At 44.2% G+C, this 18,778-nt stretch overlaps 1 protein-coding gene across 2 annotated transcripts in view; it reads right to left on the minus strand.

The window, feature by feature from the left end:
• The window catches only part of ARHGAP10 (Rho GTPase activating protein 10), a 389,578-nt gene that overhangs the window by 277,344 nt on the left and 93,456 nt on the right, over positions 1–18,778 (minus strand). For both annotated transcript variants that reach the window (XM_055405626.2, XM_055405628.2), the window contains 2 exons: positions 13,425–13,520; positions 13,289–13,350 (listed from right to left, as the gene is read on the minus strand). In XM_055405626.2, coding sequence (XP_055261601.1) covers positions 13,289–13,350; positions 13,425–13,520 — 158 coding nt within the window. The remainder of the gene's footprint in view (positions 1–13,288; positions 13,351–13,424; positions 13,521–18,778) is intronic.

Below are 18,778 nucleotides of genomic sequence, written 5' to 3' on the forward strand. Positions count from 1 at the left end.
TAGCTGTAAGAATACACATACATCTGACCCATATTCAAAGGTGGAGGTGGGGGTATTAAATCTTACGAGGAGCTGTCATTGGACCACCAGAAGATAGGATAAAGATTCTCTTTGCATCTCTGTCACCAACTTACTTTGTGATATAAGTCAAATCATTCCATGGAATTCTCCAGGCAAGAATACTGGAGTGGGCTGCCATTCCCTTCTCCAGGGGAATCTTTCTGACCCAGGGATCGAACCTGAGTCTCCGGCACTGCAGGCGGATTCTTAACCGTCTGAGCCACCAGGAAGCCCAAGTCAAATCATCCCACCTCTTCCAGTTCCCGTTTCCTTTCAATTTTTGGAATGACGGGATTAAACCTAAGTTTCCCTAAGCTCTCCCTCATCTCTGTTTTAGGAGCCAAAGCCATACTGCTGAAGTGCTACACGACAGGACCTGGATGAAAGTCTTTCCCTCAGGAAACTGTGGCTGCAGCTGAACTGATTCCCACTAATGTGGATGGGACGGCTGACTGAGCAGGCTGGTCACATTCTGGTCCTGCTGGGGTGAATGTGTGTACTGTGTGTGTGTGGCGGGGGAGGGGGCAAGTGGAAGGGTCCATGCCCGCTTTCTACTCCTTCACATCAGTACTAACTGGTTTATCACAAGAGCTGGCTGATTCCTCAGAAGCAGAGGAGAAGTCCAAGGAGCTGAAATTCAGGAACCGCAAGTTTCAAGAGGGAAGTAGCATCTGACGATGACAAGGCTGCAAAGCCACAGATGACCCTGAGTCACCAGCAGTGAGGACAGTGAGTCAGGAGGCCAGGCCTCACATGCAAGGGCCAGGGAGGAGCCCAGGACACCCGCATTCACGTTAGAATTCTGATTCAAGTCAGTCCTGACCGAAACCTCTGGAGCAGCAGTCCCCAACCTCTCTGGCACCAGGGATCCGTTTCGTGGGAGGCAGCTTTTCCACAGATGACAGCTGCAGGGACGGTTTCGGAATGTTTCAAGCGCTTCACATTTATCGTGCACTTTGTTCCTAGTTTGATTATTACATCAGCTCCACCTCACATCATCAGCATTAAAGCCAGAGCTTGGGGACCCCTGCTCTACAGGATTCTAGGTCAGAAAAAAATCCAACTCTCAGAAGGTGCATTCCTGAAGAAAAAGTTTCACCATGACATCTGCATCTGGCTGAATTATAGCGGATTTCCCAGAAAAACAGTGTTGTCAAGTTGTAAGGGTCAGTTCCTAGGAGAAAAATTCTTCATAAATACAGATCACTGACAGCTTTCACAGTAAACTGAGAAAAGTTTTCATAAATAAGTTGAAGGTGGATTCTTTCCCACCTGAATTGTGCCTGCCAAGGGAATTCTGCATAAAAATGTGTCATTTATCTATAATAGAACTAATTAAATTAGGTATGATATAGTGTATAAAAAATAAGCAGATGACATGAAAGGCACAGTTTTTCTAATGGCATGTAATGTCTTTACAGGAATTCGGAAGCAATTACTAAACACAAACTAAAGAACACTGTAATTCCTAACAGTAGAGGAACTTCCCTGGTGGTCCAGTGGTTAAGAATCCACCTTGCACTACAGGAGACTTGCATTAGATCCCTGCTCAGGGAACTAGCTCCTACAGGCCGAAGGGCAACTAAGCCCCTGCACCACAACCAGTAAGCCCATGTGCCTCAACAGAAGATTCCACAAGACGTAACAGAGATCTCGCATGCCGCAACTAAGGCCTGACGCAAATAAATAAATACACAAAATCTCTAACAGCAGAAATCTGTTCCATTAAAATAAACTAGACATAGTCCAAAACACTTTGGAAATGACAAGCTAAAACATAGGGTCGCAAAGACAACTTTAACCTCCTGAGAGGCACAAAGTCACCGAAAAGCAATTCACAGTGGCTCCAACTTTCAGACTGTGGTGCCGGAGAAGACTCTAGAGTCCCATGGACAGCAAGGAGATCCAACCAGTCAATCACAAAGGAAATTAGTCCTGAGTGTTCATTGGAAGGGCTGATGCTGAAACTCCAGTACTTTGACCATCTGATGTGAAGAGCCGACTCACTGGAAAAGACCCTGATGCTGGGAAAAAGATCAAGACAAGAGGAGAAGGGGGCGACAGAGGATGAGACGGTTGGACGGCATCACCGACTCGATGGACATGAGTTTGAGCAAGCTCCAGGAGATAGTGAAGGGCAGGGAAGCCTGGCATGCTGCAGTGCATAGGGTCACAAAGAGCTGGACACAACTGAGAGACTCAACAACAACAAAAACCTCTTCAGACAGATCTAGCTCCGAGACTAAGACGGCCAGTGGAGATTTCACGAACCCCCTAGGCCAGTGGTGCAGACGTAGAAATGCTGCACAACAATCTGGAGGGGTTATTGAAACACAGCCTGACGTGTCCCACCCCAGAGTCCCTGATTCAGCAGGGCTGGAGAGGCGCCCAAAAGTCTGCATTTCCAGCAAGTTCCCAGTTCCGCTACTGGTCCAGGGACCCAGCTTGGAGAGCTACCACCCAAGGTGGTGCTAAAGACAGAAAGTCACAGAAACTTCTCCCCAGCGGTAAAAGATACTTAGCTCATGTTGACATACATGGGCTTCACTAGTGGCTCAATAAGTCAAGAGTCTGCCTGTAACGCGGAAGACCCGGGTTTGATTCCTGGGTCAGCAAGATCTCCTGGAGAGGGAAATGGCAGCCCACTCTAGTATTCTTGCCTGGAAAATTCCACGGACAAAGGAGCCTGATGGGCTGCAATCCGTGGGGTCACAGAGAGTCAGACACAACTGAGTGACTAACACACACACACACAACCAACATACATTCTTTTAATAACGCCATGAAGCGTTTTTGAAACTTTAAAATTACCATAGAAAGTCTGAAACAAAAATCAGTGTCAAAACCCCCAAAAGATACAGAAATCACATAACCAAATGCTTCCAGAAGATCCTTGAAACAATATAAGAATGATGAGAAAGGAGTGAAGCAAATCAGAATGAGTTGAGGAAACATCCATCACGCCTTGCTGGGTTGGACAAAAAATCCACTGGGTCTGTAACCACATACAGAAAAGCCCAAACTAACTTTTTGGCCAACCCAATATTAACTGAAGCCTTCAGGACTCAACCTAGCATTTTTTTTATCAGGACATAAACTCAGGGTCCATCATCCAGCAAGTCTTTCCTGGTCCAGTGTGTTCACAAGAGTAAAATCCATGGTAAGAAAAACATGGAGAAGAAAAAACAGAAAGGAAGGAAGGAAGAGGTCTCAAAAGCCTGAAGATTCTGTGTACACACAGACAGCTCAAGGGGGAAAAGGATGCAACTGAGGGACAAGAGGCCCGCCTACGTCTGGACACCATTAGGCAAGCTCTCGCTTCTCTCTCCAGACACGCCAGCCTCCCCCAAGCTTCCCGGCACCTCTGGGCCTCACGCAACTGCCCTGATCTACCAGAACTCCCAGATCCTCAGTGTCACTGAAAACTCCCTGATTTACAGCAACGGACAAAAATTTAAAAGACAGGATGACAGGACTCACGTGGAGAAGTAAATACAACATGAAGGGCTTTCAAAAGAACATCATCAACATCAAAGCACTATTTTAAACGTCCCTAAATTCCTGGCCAGCTGCCCACCGCAGATAAGTACGGCATGTCCTGCCCCGCCAGGGAGAGCATGTCCGGAATTCTGGCAGGGGAACACCACACAGAACTTTTCTCAGGGGACATGCTCGGAAGAGACACAGGCATCCCATGGACTTGGCTCTTCACCTCAACAGTTGGCAACATGATCAGGAAAAAACTACTCACTTGGAAACACTGTCCTGAAAAAGGGCAATATTGGCCTTTTCAAGGACATGGCACATCCGTTCATAGAAATTCGACTTTCTCGCATGGAGGGAACCACTGACTTCCTAGACTGGCATTCTCTCCACTTTCTAGCTTCATTTTAACAGCTACAGAGCTGGGACACCATTGGTGGGGGGAGGATATTGAAACACAGCTTCCCTCTTCCCCACATTCAATCTGTTTTCCCTTAAGGAAGAAACTGAGGATTTCCCTGGCTAATAATTTCCAATGGCTAATACTCTGGGCTCCCAATGTAGGGCGCCTGGGTTCAATCCTTGGTCAGGCAACTAGATCCCACATGCAGCAACTAAAGATCCCGTATGCCACAACTGAGACCCACTGCAGCCAAATAAGTAAATGCTAAAGAAAAAGAAAAGAAACTGAGGCTTCACTTCCATCTTTCCTTCCCAGGCGAACTTCAATATATCAACTCAGACCAGAAACAATGTCTCTAAAGTGCCTTCCCCGAATTCCCCAATAACTTTCCACATTGCGCACCTCACGTGATCTCCCTAATGCAGCACTAACCACTGAAGGCTCAGAACTACGCCTTTGTCTTGATGGCACTTGACACAGAGCATTTGCTGAACTACATATATGTATCCAGCTCGGGGAGGCATACATGAGGCATGTAACCATACACAAGTGGTGCCTCAAAACAGAGAAGCATGTATTCCTGATTGCTGAGCTTCTAGTCTCGTGTCTGTATCCCTTAAAGCCCCAAAACATATTTTAACATTTATTTAGGAGATGGAAAGCTTTTTAAAAAATATGTGGCACCAGTCTTTGCCTTCTAAAACACAGATTATATTAATGACTTAATTGTAAATATCTAAGTATTATGCTGCACCATCATTTAATTTAGGACTTCAGGAAATATTCATCACTTTTTTAAAAATTGAAGTACAATTGGTTTACACTGTTAATTTCTGCTGAAGAGAAAAGTAATTCAGTTATACGCACAAATTTTTTTTCATATTCTTCTCCATTATGGTTTATCTCATTTATTGAACAGTTCCCTGTGCTACAGAGTAGGATCTTGTTGTTTATGCAGTCTATATGTAAGAGCTTGCGTCTGCTAACCCCAAACTCCCAGTCTCTCTCTCCCCCACACTCCCCTCAGCAACCACAAGCCTGATGTCCATGAGTCTGCTTCTGTTTCACAGCCAGGTTCATTTGTGTCCTGCTTGAGGTTTCACATACAAGTGATGTCATACGGTATCTGTCTCTTTCTGACTGACTTCACTTAGCATGGTACCTCTATTCACATCCACGTTGCCACAAATGGCATTATTTTGTTCTTCTTCATGGCTGAGTAATATTCCTGTGTGTGTGTGTGAGTGTGTACACACCACATCTTCTTTATCCATTCATCCATGTGTGTGTCTGTGTGTGTGTCTATGTGAGTGTGTACACACCACATCTTTAGCCATTCGTCAGTGTGTGTGTGTGTCTGTGTATACACACCACATCTGCTTTATCCATTCATCCATCAAGGGACATTTAGGTTGCTTCCATGTCTTGCCCACTGCAAACAGTGCTGTGTGAATATAGGGGTTCATATATCTTTCTGAATCCTAGTTTTGTCCAGATGTATGCTCAGGAGGAGGATCTCTGGATCATATGGGAACCCTATTTTTATTTTTTGAGGAACCGTCATATGGCTCTCCATAGTGGCTGCACCATTTTACATTCTCATCAACCATGCAGGATGGTTCATTTTTCTCTACACCTTCTCCAACACTCATTTGTAGATATTGTGATGATGGCCATTCTGCTCAAGATGAGATGGTGCCTCACTATAGTTTTGATTTGCATTTCTCTAATAATTAGTGATGTTGAGCATCTTTTCACATCCATTCCGTTCCATCGCTCAGTCGTGTCCGACTCTTTGTGACCCCGTGGACTGCGGCCTACCAGGCTTCTCCGTCCATGGGATTCTCCAGGCAAGAATACTGGATTGGGTTACCGTTTCCTTCTCCAGGGGATCTTCCCGACCTAGGGATCGAACCCGGGTCTCCCGCATTGGAGGCAGAGCTTTAACCTCTGAGATATCTACTGACAAATCACTTTTAAAGATTAAGTGACATGAAGATTTTGTTAAACTCTTGGAACCAATTCAGAATATGTCTATCTCTATTTTACAGCTGTCATTTTCCATGCTTTTTTTTTAATATGTGACTTTTAGCATGCTGCTGTTTTGTAACAATTTTAAGAAAAACAAGTTATCCAAAGTTCTCAGAAAGTGCTTGCATCCATTTTAGCTCCTGAAAGAACTTCCTTCTCACTGTGTTTGCGGGTATGAGTTTGTTAAACTATACAAAGAACCCCACCCCCAAGACTCTACCCCACAAACTCCAGTTCAAATACCACTTTTTTCATAAAGCCCTTCCCAGCAAGCACAGGCTCCACTACTCGCCTCTCCAGGCAACGACACCCTGTACTTCTGTTTCATTTCAGTTCAGTTCAGTCGCTCAGTCGTGTCCGACTCTTTGCAACCCCATGAATCACAGCACGCCAGGCCTCCCTGTCCAGCACCAACTCCCGGAGTTCACTCAAACTCATGTCCATCGAGTCAGTGATGACATCCAGCCATCTCATTCTCTGTTGTCCCCTTCTCCTCCCGCCCCTAATCCTTCCCACCATCAGAGTCTTTTCCAGTGAGTCAACTCGTCGCATGAGGTGGCCAAAGTATTGCAGTTTCAGCTTTAGCATCAGTCCTTCCAATGAACACCCAGGATTGATCTCCAGCACTTAGTATAATATATTTTAATTCACTTTTTACCAGTTACTCAACACCACATTGGACACTTGTTGAGGGAGCTATCTTTACTTACTCAAAAGTTTCAGGCTGGAGTCTGGTAAAGCATCAAAGATTTTTTCTTGACTAAGAGATCAAAGGGTATGTAATGAAAGTAGCCATAATGATGCCATGCAATTTTCATGGTTAAAAAAAACAAGTAATCACTGACTATAAAGATTAGACAGAAACACCAAATAATAGCAACATGGGTTAAATGCCATTTTTTTAACATTCATCATTATTTATTTTATTATTATAACTCACTGATAACTCAGGTACTAGTGCTATTAACAAATGGAACAAAATCAGGAATTCCAGTCAAGAGGGAAGGACAGGAAGAAAAATCTATATATTAAATGGGACTTAGAAACTTATCAATCAAATGTGTGTCTTTGGATCCAGATTCCAACAAATCCAACTGTTATGGGAAGGAGGTAATAGGAGAGACAAAATGTAAATGAATATCAGGGGAAAAAATGAATATGGCCTAATTCTTTGTAATCTCAAGGAACTACTGTTTATTTTTAGGTGTGACAAGTATTCAGTTCCGTTCAGTTGCTCAGTCATGTCCGACTCTTTGCGACCCCACGAACTGCAGCACCGGGCCTCCCTGTCCATCACCAACTCCCGGGGTCCACCCAAACCCATGTCCATTGAGTTGGTGATGCCATCCAACCATCTCATCCTCTGTCGTCCCCTTCTCCTCCTGCCCCCAATCTCTCCCAGCAACAGGGTCTTTTCAAATGAGTCAGTTCTTTGCATCAGGTGGCCAAAGTATTGGGAGTTTCAGCTTCAACATCAGTCCTCCCAATGAACACCCAGGACTGATCTCCTTTAGGATGGACTGGTTGGATCTCCTTGCAGTCCAAGGGACTCTCAAGAGTCTTCTCCAGCACCACAGTTCAAAAGCATCAATTCTTCCATACTCAGCTTTCTTCACAGTCCAACTCTCACATCCATACATGACCACTGGAAAAACCATAGCCTTGACTCAACGGACCTTGTTTGGCAAAGTAATGTCTCTGCTTTTTAATATGCTGTCTAGGTTGGTCATAACTTTCCTTCCAAGGAATAAGCGTCTTTTAATTTCACGGCTGCAATCAGCATCTGCAGTGATTTTAGAGCCCAAAAAATAAAGTCCGCCACTGTTTCCACTGTCTCCCCATCTATTTCCCATGAAGTGATGGGACCAGATGCCATTAGTTTTCTGAATGTTGAGCTTTAAGCCAACCTTTTCACTCCCCTCTTTCACTTTCATCAAGAGGCTCTTTAGTTCTTCTTCACTTTCTGCTATAAGGGTGGTATCATCTGCATATCTGAGGTTACTGATATTTCTCCTGGCAATCTTGATTCCAGCTTGTGCTTCTTCCAGCCCAGCATTCCTCATGATGTACTCTGCATATAAGATAAATAAGCAGGATGACAATATACAGCCTTGATGTACTCCTTTTCCTATTTGGAACCAGTCTGTTGTTCCATGTCCAGTTCTAACTGTTGCTTCCTGACCTGCATACAGGTTTCTCAACAGGCAGGTCAGGTAGTCTGGTATGCCCATCTCTTTCAGAATTTTCCACAGTTTATTGTGATCCACACAGTCAAAGGCTTTGGCATAGTCAATGAAGCAGAAATAGATGGTTTTCTGGAACTCTCTTGCTTTCTCCATGATCCAGCAGATGTTGGCAATTTGATCTCTGGTGCCTCTGCCTTTTCTAAAACCTGCTTGAACATCTGGGAGTTCACGGTTCACGTATTGCTGAAGCCTGGCTTGGAGAATTTTGAGCATGACTTTAATAGCGTGTGAGATGAGTGCAACTGTGCAGTAGTTTGAGCATTCTTTGGCATTGCCTTTCTTTGGGATTGGGATGAAGACTGACCTTTTCCAGTCCTGTGGCCACTGCTGAGTTTTCCAAATTTGCTGGTATATTGAATGCCACATTTTCACAGCATTATCTTTCAGGATTTGAAATAGTTCAACTGGAATTCCATCACCTCCCCTAGCTTTGTTCGAAGTGATGCTTCCTAAGGCCCACTTGACTTCACATTCCAGGATGTCTGGCTCTAGGTGAGTGATCACACCGTCATGATTATCTTGGTCGTGAAGATCTTTTTTGTACAGTTCTGTGTATTCTTGCCACCACTTCTTATCTTCTGCTTTTGTCAGGTCCATACCATTTCTGTCCTTTATTGAGCCCATCTTTGACAAGGATATTGTGGTTCAAGAGAGCATTCTCTTTGAGAGTTATGATAAAACAATATAATACTAGACTCTCTGTCAAAATAATGGGGTTGGGGTGGTGAAGAGTATAGGAAAAACAGGCCTGGCTGTGTGGCAGTGGCCACTGAAGGTGAACACTGAGGATGTGTAGTTTAATTCTATTTCTCTGTCTGCACATGCTCACAATTTTCCAAACTAAAAAGTTTAGATAATAATTTCAGAAAGCGTTAGGTGTCCGTTGCACTCCATGGTAGGTGGTGGCCGCCCTCCACGGTGCTCTGGCTCAGGTTTGCTTCCTGCTGTCTGGGCGCTGCCATCCCCACACACGGGTTGTGACATGCTGTTCCATTCCTTCCTGAGGTTCATGACCTTATACAGACACCATCCCATTTTTACTTCTACCCTGCACTGGAAACTCAGCCCTGTCACCCTCATTCTGCCTGAGACAGAGGCCCAATCAACCCCCAGCACTGCTGAAGAGTCAATCAACAGGTCAGCTTCCCAACAGCTCTGAGAACCACATTTTCTTTATCAGACAGCCTGGAGCTAAGACCATATTCCAGGCAATTCGTCTCAAGGCACAGAAACCAGATACAGTTGACCCTCAGAATCCAGTGGGAACTGTTCAAGGATTGCCACAGACACCAAAATCCTAGGATGCTGAAGTCCCTTACGTAAAAATGGCATAATATTTGCATATAGCCTATACATATCCTTCTATATACTTTAAATCATCTCTAGATGACTTGCAATACATAATACAAGCAGACAGACCTCAGAGGTTCAATTTTAGAAGACTGGAACTGCAGGCTCAATTCCAGGTAACTGTAATAAAGCAAATGTTGCAATAAAGCAAGTCACCACATATTTTGTGATTTCCCAGTATACACAGCGAGGTTTTTAATATGAAGTCAAAGTGTTAGTTGCTCAGTCATGTACGAATCTTTGTGACCCCATGGACTGTAGTCTACCCGGCCCCTCCGTCCATGGGATTCTCCAGGCAAGAATACTTGGGCAGGTTGCCATTTCCTTCTCCAGCAATCTTCCTAACCCAGGGATGAAACCTGGGTCATCCACATTGTAGGCAGATTCTTTACCATCTGAGCCACCAGTTTACTAAGTGTGCAATAGTATTATATCTTTAAAAAACAATGTACATACCTTAATTTAGAAATATTTTACTGCTATAAAACGCTAAACATCATCTGAGCCTTCAGTGAGTCGTGATCTCTTTGTCATCGTGCCATCAAACATCACTGATCACAGACCACCACAACAAATGTATTAACAATGAAAAAGTTTGAACTTTAACAACAACTATCAAAATGTGACCGAGTCAAAAAGGGAGCAATGTCATTAGGAAAATGGCACCTGAAGACTTGCTTAACTTAAGGTAACCACAAAGCTGCAATAAAAACACAATATCTGAAAAGCACAATAAGGCCTAATGAAAATACTATGTAAATAGTTGTGAATACAATGTATATGATAGACAAAGAGTTTCAGCATGTAGAAAATGCAAGTTTTACTTTTTGGAACTTGCCGGAATTTTTTTTCAAGTATTTTTGATCTGCAAAGGCAAACTCCACGGATACAGAGCAACAGCTACAGAATATCACCCTGTGTCTCTGTAGAGCTAAACTCCAGCACCGTTCTGCCTAAAGTTCTCCTCCCCCGGGTACCAAGATGCCTTCATAATTCTCCACAGGAGACTTCCTTCCCACGCCACACTAGAGGTAATGCTGCCCTGACCCGCTCCCTGGCTCCTTGCCCTTCTCAATTTTGTTTTTCTTTTTTGGGGGCCTCATCAGGTGGCTTGTGGGCTCTTAGTTCCCAGACCAGGATTTGAATCCAGGCCCTCAGCAGTGAGAGCAGAGTCCTAAACACTGGACTGCCAGGGATTTCCCTCAATTTTATTTTTTAGCACTTACTGCTACTTGACAGTAAGCTTGTCTATCACCTCTCCTCTCCAAACTGTAACCTCCCTAAGGGCAGGGACTTTGTGTGGTTTGCCTCTGTGTGCTCAGATTCTCAAGAGTAACTGAAACATAAAAGCAGATCAAACACATATGCAGAATGCTCAGGATCCCAGGAAAATAGGACTAAATGTCAAAGAGGGTTGAGAACAAAAAACTGATACCATTAACTAAGAACATGCGCTTTCCCCACCCACACGCCACACCCACTTCACGCCCTAACAGGGTGATTTCATGGCACTACTTTTATCCACTCTGACATTTAGACTGTTCAAAAGAGCTGAAAAATCAGTGACTACAGGGGCACATTAATAATAGCTGAATATGTCAGTTTGTGCCAGAAAAAACCCCAGTGCAAGCACAGCACCTTCACGTGCCCATTTCAGTATTTAAATAGACATAAACCATCTCAGAATTTAGGGTGCAGTGTGAACTACATTAAAGCCTTTAGAGGCCACGGGTGTTGGTTATTTTAAGTAAAAAATCAGTGCTTTCTACCGTATATAAAATAGATTAATAAGGACCTCCTGTATAAGCAAGCACCGAAAACTCTACTCAGTACTCTGTAATGGCCCATATGGGAGAAGAATCTTAAAAAGAGTAGATTTATTTGTGTATGTATAACTGATTGACTTTGATGTACACTTGAAATTAATACCACACTGTAAATTAACTATACACCAATAAAGAAAATTTTAATAAAAACAGATTTTAAAAATAAACAACATTTAGTTGTGCAACTTGGGGTGAAAACAATCAGCGCTTTGCTCCTCCTTCTCCTACTACAGTTCTACCAGCTAGAAATCACGAACAGCAGCTGGCCTTGTGTCAGCAACATCGAGGAAGCTGGCAGGCGGTTCAGAGCGTCTGGTTCTAGCCTGACCTGACTCCAGCCCGAGCCACCACGTGATCCCGGGCAAGGCGCCGCACCTGTTTCCTCATCTGTGAATCAGGGGCAGTCACAGGGTCGACATCACAAGGCTGATGTGAGAATTAAAGGACTGAGTAAGAGGAGCACAGCCGAGACGAGTACCAGGTACAGGGTGAAGGTCAGTTCTCTTAGTTGTCGTGTTCAGGAGTATGACCACCACCGCTGAACTCACTCACACGCTGACATCAGGAGTATGACCACCACCACTAAACTCACTCACACGCTGACGTGTGCTGCTCAGTCGCTCAGTCACAGCTGACGCTTTGCAACCCCCAGGACTGCAGCCCGCCAGGCTCCTCTGTCCATGCGATTCTCCAGGCAAGAATACTGGAGCGGGTTGCCATTTCCTCCTCCATCTTATACACTTACACTTTAACATAATTCTAGGAAGTACTCATTCTCGAGAACACAGAAAAAAATAGTCTTTTTTTTTAAGGCCTGAAAAAACTGGTGACAGTACAGTGTATCATAATCCAATGGGGATTCTGCTGTAAATCTCTGTTGAGTGAATGAATGTCAGGAGAGAAACACAAGTGTTTAAGAAATGTTAGTAAATACTACTCAACGCCCTCAGAACTCATGTGAAATAAGATCATGCACACAGTGCACTCAGCATAGCACTGGGCACATGGAGAGCACTCAGTGGAGGGGAGCTACTACTCCTGTTAAACAACAAATACTACTGTTGTGACAGTGTATTTCAAGGCAAGGTGGGATTTTAAAGTCTTGCAGGTTCAAGTTCCCTTCCTCTGCACACAGCCTAGAAACCCACAGAATGAGGCGAGTTCCAACACCGCCCTGCTATCCCTCTGCCTCTCCACAAGTTGTTTTTGTTGTTTTTTTAAGAAAAGACATTTTTGACTGTGCTGACTCTTTGCTGCACATGGGCTTTCTCTAACTGGGGTGAGCGGCGGCCACTCTCCAGCTGCAGCGTGTGGGTTTTTCATTGCAGTGGTTTCTCTTGTTGCAGCACACAGGGTCTAGGGTACGCAAGCTCCATAGTTGTGGCGTGGGCTCAGCAGTTGCAGCTCAAAGGCTTAGATGCCCTGAGACACATGGGATCTTAGTTCCCAGACCAGGGATCAAAGCCATGTGCCCTGCATTAGCAGATGGATTCTTAACACCAAACCACCAGGGAAGTCCTTCCATAAGTTTCCTGTTTTTGTCTTCTTGATACGTTAAGATGATTCTTCATGAGACTTGATTTCAATACAACTGCTCCAGGGCTAACAAAAATCTAGGAAGTGCTGATACAGGTCAAAGCACTTTTTTACAGATGAAGACACAGGGCCTTGGTCGAGAGGTTCAGAAACTTGTCCAAAATCTCACCATGAGCGGCACCACTGGGGAACTAGAAATCCAGGCTCCCCAAACGTCACCCAGGCTTCTTTCCATTACCAAGTAACTCCTCATCCACAGAAAAATGCACCAAAGCCTCCAGCAGAACCAGCTTCTACACCCAGAATTCCCCCCGCTTAAAGACGGACATGTTCATTAACAACCCACCACTCACCATGATTTCCCTCTGTTCTTCCAGATTCTTCAAAAAATTAGAAAATTCACGCAAGGAAGCATCTGTAAGGAGAAAGGCATCATTATTTCGTGGCGAAAGCAAAACAAAGGCCAACCCAAACCTTGTCCTCACATACCTACGCAGCGTTCATCGTCTGTCTCTGCATCTCCGATAAACTCAAATCTGAAGTCTCTGAGGGAGTGTGCGAACTTCCGCTGGGCTGCCGAGAGGCCTGGAAAGACAGGTGGAGTGACCACGGGCATCCTCGCTTCCAGTCGAGGTTTAGCATGAACTGACTCCTCCTCAGATGGCAGAGCTGTGGGGCTCCCTTCCACATGAGCTGTGACGGGACACAACCCAGCTCCTCAGCCAAGGGGCCCGGCATCCCACCTGGGGACTCCCTGGGAGTTTGCCTGCTATATTCTAGGATGGAGCAGTTGCTGGACAAATATTTATATTGCACCCAAAAGCACTTTACCGTTCTCCACTCACTCAGGTCAGAACGTGCGCCAATTCAAGAGTCCCAGCTATCATTAGGGGCACACTACGCCTGACAGCATCTCCCGAGGCTTGATGATATCCAACTAGGTGCTGAGATTTCAAATATAAACATCTCAAAGTCCAGTCAGCCCACCAGATGCCCTTAACTGATGCTCCAACTCTGACTGGAGAAACCCAGAGGACTCAAAGAGCTTTCAAAGCAAACAGCAGCAGCGAGGTAAGCCAAAGGCCAGGCTTAAATGGCAGAAAGAATTCACTCTCCAAAAGACCTGTAGGGCCTCATCTTTTTTTCAAATTGGTGATTCGTAGAAAATAGTGGCAAATTCTACTTCTGTAACAGGCTAACAGTTATCTCACAGGCCACACACCATGCCACAGGACATGAATTTCTTTAACCTCACTCAATACTTTAAAGAGATAATAAAGGTTATCCCCATTCTCCCATGCAGATGTTAGCACTAAGTCACACAGCTACTACAACAGCGAAGGTCTTATTGCTTCCAAGGTCGTTTGCACAAAACCCATGCCCCTGCCAGGGTACAATCCTGTTTCTAGAGCACTTTAAAAGCTGCTGCTCCCAGACGCCTGCACCCTGTATGGCTCCTGGTTCACTACAATGAATACTGATAGATTGGATTAAAGTAAAACTTCCTGTCAAGCAAATAGAAAAGTTGAAAAAGCAAAACACCAGTCCATAACTGTTGATCAAAGCACTTACACAAAAAATAAATACATACAAGAAATCGAAGCACTGGACATGAACACTGAGGGCTGTTTTTAATAAGACAGTGTAATATGGTAGCAGCAAAAAGCTTCTTTTTTCAGTCACTGTATTATAGCTAACAAGCAAGGAGTGAAAGAAAAAAATTTCTTATTTTTACATTAGAAAAAAAATTTTTTTAACAACTCTTTACCTCCACTCATTAAGCACAATGGCTCCCCAATGCTCTCCTTGACAAACTGCTGCTTCTCACTTCTTAAACTTCCTAAGAACCCTCACCACTTCTTCCAGCCACTCTCATGGTCTGGTTGTTGTTTTTTTTTCTGGCAGCGCTGAGTCTTCCCTGTGGCACATGGGCTTTCTCTAGCTGTGGCTCACAGGCTTAGTTGCCCTGTGGCATGTGGAATCTTCTCAGACCAGGGATGGAACCGTGTCCCCTGCATTGGCAGGTGGATTCTTAACCACGGGACCACCAGGGAAGGCCTCTTAATTTTTTCTTAACAGATTCTATTTTAGGGTAGTTTCAAACTCACAGCAAATTGTGGAGAAGGTAGAAAGGTTTTCCCTAGAACCCCTGCCCTGATATACATAGATTCCCTCATTATCAACAACCACCACTGTCATGGATTTGGAAACTTCATTCTTCCAAAGCTAAATCAGAAACCTTTTAGAAGGTGACACAGGATCGCAATTTCTTACCCTTGGAGTACGAAACAAAAGCACAACCATAATGTCAAACATGATGGGTTGCAAGCATGGTCTCATTCTCCACCCCTCCTTTGTAGGAGGCTTCTCTTTTCAATGGGATTCCTCAGCTCCTTTGGCAATAGGGAGAGTTTTATCCCACCCCTTGAATCTGGGCTGGTCTTGTGTCCAAAACAATGTGATGAAAGTGACACTGCTAATTTGGAACCTCCAGCTTTAGAACACACATCCCTGCTCCACTCCACTGAAAGCCTTGGGCTTCCATGTGATCAAGCCCCAGCTAGCCTCCTGAATGGTAAAAAGATATGTGGCCCAAGCCCTCCACTTATTTCCCCATCGGTCAGACATCCCACCCATAGAAGCAGAGCTTCCCACCTTAAAGGAGGCAGCCCACACGAGATCACACTGTCCAGTGGGCAGAGTCCAGACAAAAATAAAGACTGCTGCTTAGGACACTAGACACGAGGGTGATCTGTTTCTAAGTAATAAAGAGACTAATATAGAAAGGTTAATGAAATTTGACTGTATTAAAATTTTAAAGACATTAAAGATTTTAAAAAGTACATACTTTAAAGGTATAAACAGCAGCTATGAATCACTGAGGTAAGGCAGAAAATCCCATAAAAAATTGGGCAAAACATTTGAATAGGCCCTTTGCAAAATGAAACGAAGGAAATCCAAATGGTCCAAAACCACATGAAAAGGTGCTCAAACTCATTAGTGATTATAAAAGTGAAAAGAAAACCTCAACATACCTCAGTACACTCATCAGATTTGCAAAAATCAGTAAGTCTGGCAACCTCAAGAGTTGGTGTACGTGGAGCAACAAAAATTTTCACTTCCTGCCAAACAAGGGTAAGAATGGGTATGTGGTGGTGGTGGTGATTTAGTCGCTAAGTCATGTCCAACTCTTTGTAACCCTATGGACGGTAGCCTGCCAGGCTCCTCTATCCATGGGATTTCCCAGGCAAGGATACTGGAGTGGGTTGCAATTTCTTTCTCCAGAGGATCTTCCTGACCCAGGGATAGAACACACACCTCCCGCTTGGCAGGCAGATTCTTTATCACTGAGCCACTTGGGAAGCCCAAAAATTGATATAATCACCTTTCAAGTACTCTGGCATTATCTGATAAGTTTGATGAGAACCTAGAACCTAAAACTGTCCTTCCAGGTAAATTCCTAAGATAAACTTTAGCACACAGGCACTTACAGATATGTACTTTCTACAACAGAAATTCACACATCAACACAGGTTAATCTCACAATTTGGAGAGAAGGAAGGAAGTCACGAAAGAATCAACACAGTATGGCTGTTTCACATAAAGTTCAAAGCAAGCTCCACTAAACCCTATGTTTAGGTTGCATACACAGGTCACAAAATTACAGAACAATTAAGAACGGTAAGTGACTCATTCTCACAAAAGTCACCCAATGCTCACCACTGGGGACAAGCACAGAGGATGCAGCAGGCCGCTACGAGGGGACTCAAGGGTTATTTCAGTTCATAACCTAGTGGCGAGTCTGTGGACATTTCTGCTCTCATTCTTCTTTAAAGCATACACCTGGTTCCCATATTTCTGTATTTCCATCAAAACTTAACAATAAAAATGTTCAAATCATAAAAATGTAAAGCCTGGGGATTTCCCTGGTAGTCCAGTGGTTAAGCTCTGTGCTTCAACAGCAGGGCGGCACATGGGTTCGATCCCTGGTCAGGGAACTAATATGCCACATGCCAAGGGGCATGATAAATAAAATAATAAAGGTATGCATCTTATAAAAAAAAAAAAAAAACCCTGGCTATCGCAGCCACTCCAGAGTTAATCCAGGCAACCGTACGATGATTCCCTAGGATTGGCCATGCCGACCTGTTCTTGGTTTACACAAGCCAAACTCACTCCAGACTACCAGGCTTCAAAGTGCTGTCCCACCCTGGAAGGGCTCCTTCCCCGCCCTCACCCCCATCCGGCTGGCTCCTTCACAGAACCGTGCCCCTCGCACCACCCTCCCCAAAATCATCACCCTGTGCCTGACACCCTCCTGTGTCCCACAGTGCACGATCTTCACAGCGCTGCTCACCTGAAACTGCCTCATTTAGTCAGTACTTTCTCGGGGTTATCTCTCCTCCTGCCTCAGCTGATCTGGGCCCTGAGGCAGCAGCTGGCACCCTTGTGCTTCCCTGTATCTTTGAAACAGGGACCACACAGTTTTTGCTTTTTAGTTCATGCATCTATTTCCAAATAGTGAGTGTGTGAGCTTATTATCATTTTTAATAACTTTATTGTATTCCATTTTGCTAATGTTTGCCAGTTCTCAACAGGGGCATGTAATTGGTTCCATTTGTGTGTTTATCTATGTAAATCTCTATGTACTTATTTATATATGCGATATATAAACAACATATAAATGTTTATATTATACATATAGAAGCATGTGTTAGTCATTCGGTCGTGTCAGAGGCTCTTTAGACCCCATGGACTCTAGCCTGCCAGCCTTCTCTGTCGAAAGAATTCTCCAGGCAAGAACAGTTGAATGGGTTGCCATTCCCTTCTCCAGGGGATCTTCCCCACCCAGGGATTGAACCCATGTCTCCTGCATTGCAGGCAGATTCTTGACCATCTGAGCCACCAGAGAAGCCCAAAGAACCATAAATGCTGGTATAAAATCTATTTCTCCCCTCTGGAGTCTCTTCCTTTAAGTATTTTACCCAAAACTACCATGTCAAAGAATACTTCAAGAATCATGCTTTCATAATATCAGGGCAAGATACTCTCCATAAAGCTATAATTTAAATGCATCCATGTCTCAACATTTATTTCATAATTCCTAATCAGTGGAAACAGTGTCAGACTTTATTTTTTGGGGCTCCAAAATCACTGCAGATGCTGACTGCAGCCATGAAATTAAAAGACGCTTACTCCTTGGAAGGAAAGTTATGACCAACCTTGATAGTATATTAAAAAGCAGAGATGTTACTTTGCCAACAAAGGTCCGTCGAGTCAAGGCTATGGTTTTTCCAGTGGTCATGTATGGATGTGAGAGTTGGACTGTGAAGAAAGCTGATCGCCAAAGAATTGATGCTTTTGAATTGTGGTGCTGGAGAAGACTCTTGAGAGTCCCTTGGACTGCAAGGAGATCCAACCAGTCCATTCTAAAGGAGATCAATCCTGGGTGTTCATTGGAAGGACTGATGCTAAAGCTGAAACTCCAATACTTTGGCCACCTCATGCGACGAGTTGACTCACTAGAAAAGACTCTGATGCTAGGAAAGGTTGGGGGCGGGAGGAGAAGGGGACGACAGAGAATGAGATGGCTGGATGGCATCACCGACTCTGTAGACATGAGTTTGAGTGAACTCTGGGAGTTGGTGATGGACAGGGAGGCCTGGCGTGCTGTGATTCATGGGGTCGCGGAGAGTCGGACACGACTGAGTGACTGAACTGAACTGAACTGAATCTCATTAGTTGAAAATATTTATAACTGCAGAATTGAACTGAACTGAATCATATTTGCACAGCTAATATGATACATTTCTTCCTGCGTAAATACCATACTTTTCTCTCTT

Source organism: Moschus berezovskii, chromosome 19, assembly GCF_049115385.1.
Source record: "Moschus berezovskii isolate FMDL1 chromosome 19, NW_MosBer_1.0, whole genome shotgun sequence".
NCBI lineage: Eukaryota > Metazoa > Chordata > Mammalia > Artiodactyla > Moschidae > Moschus > Moschus berezovskii.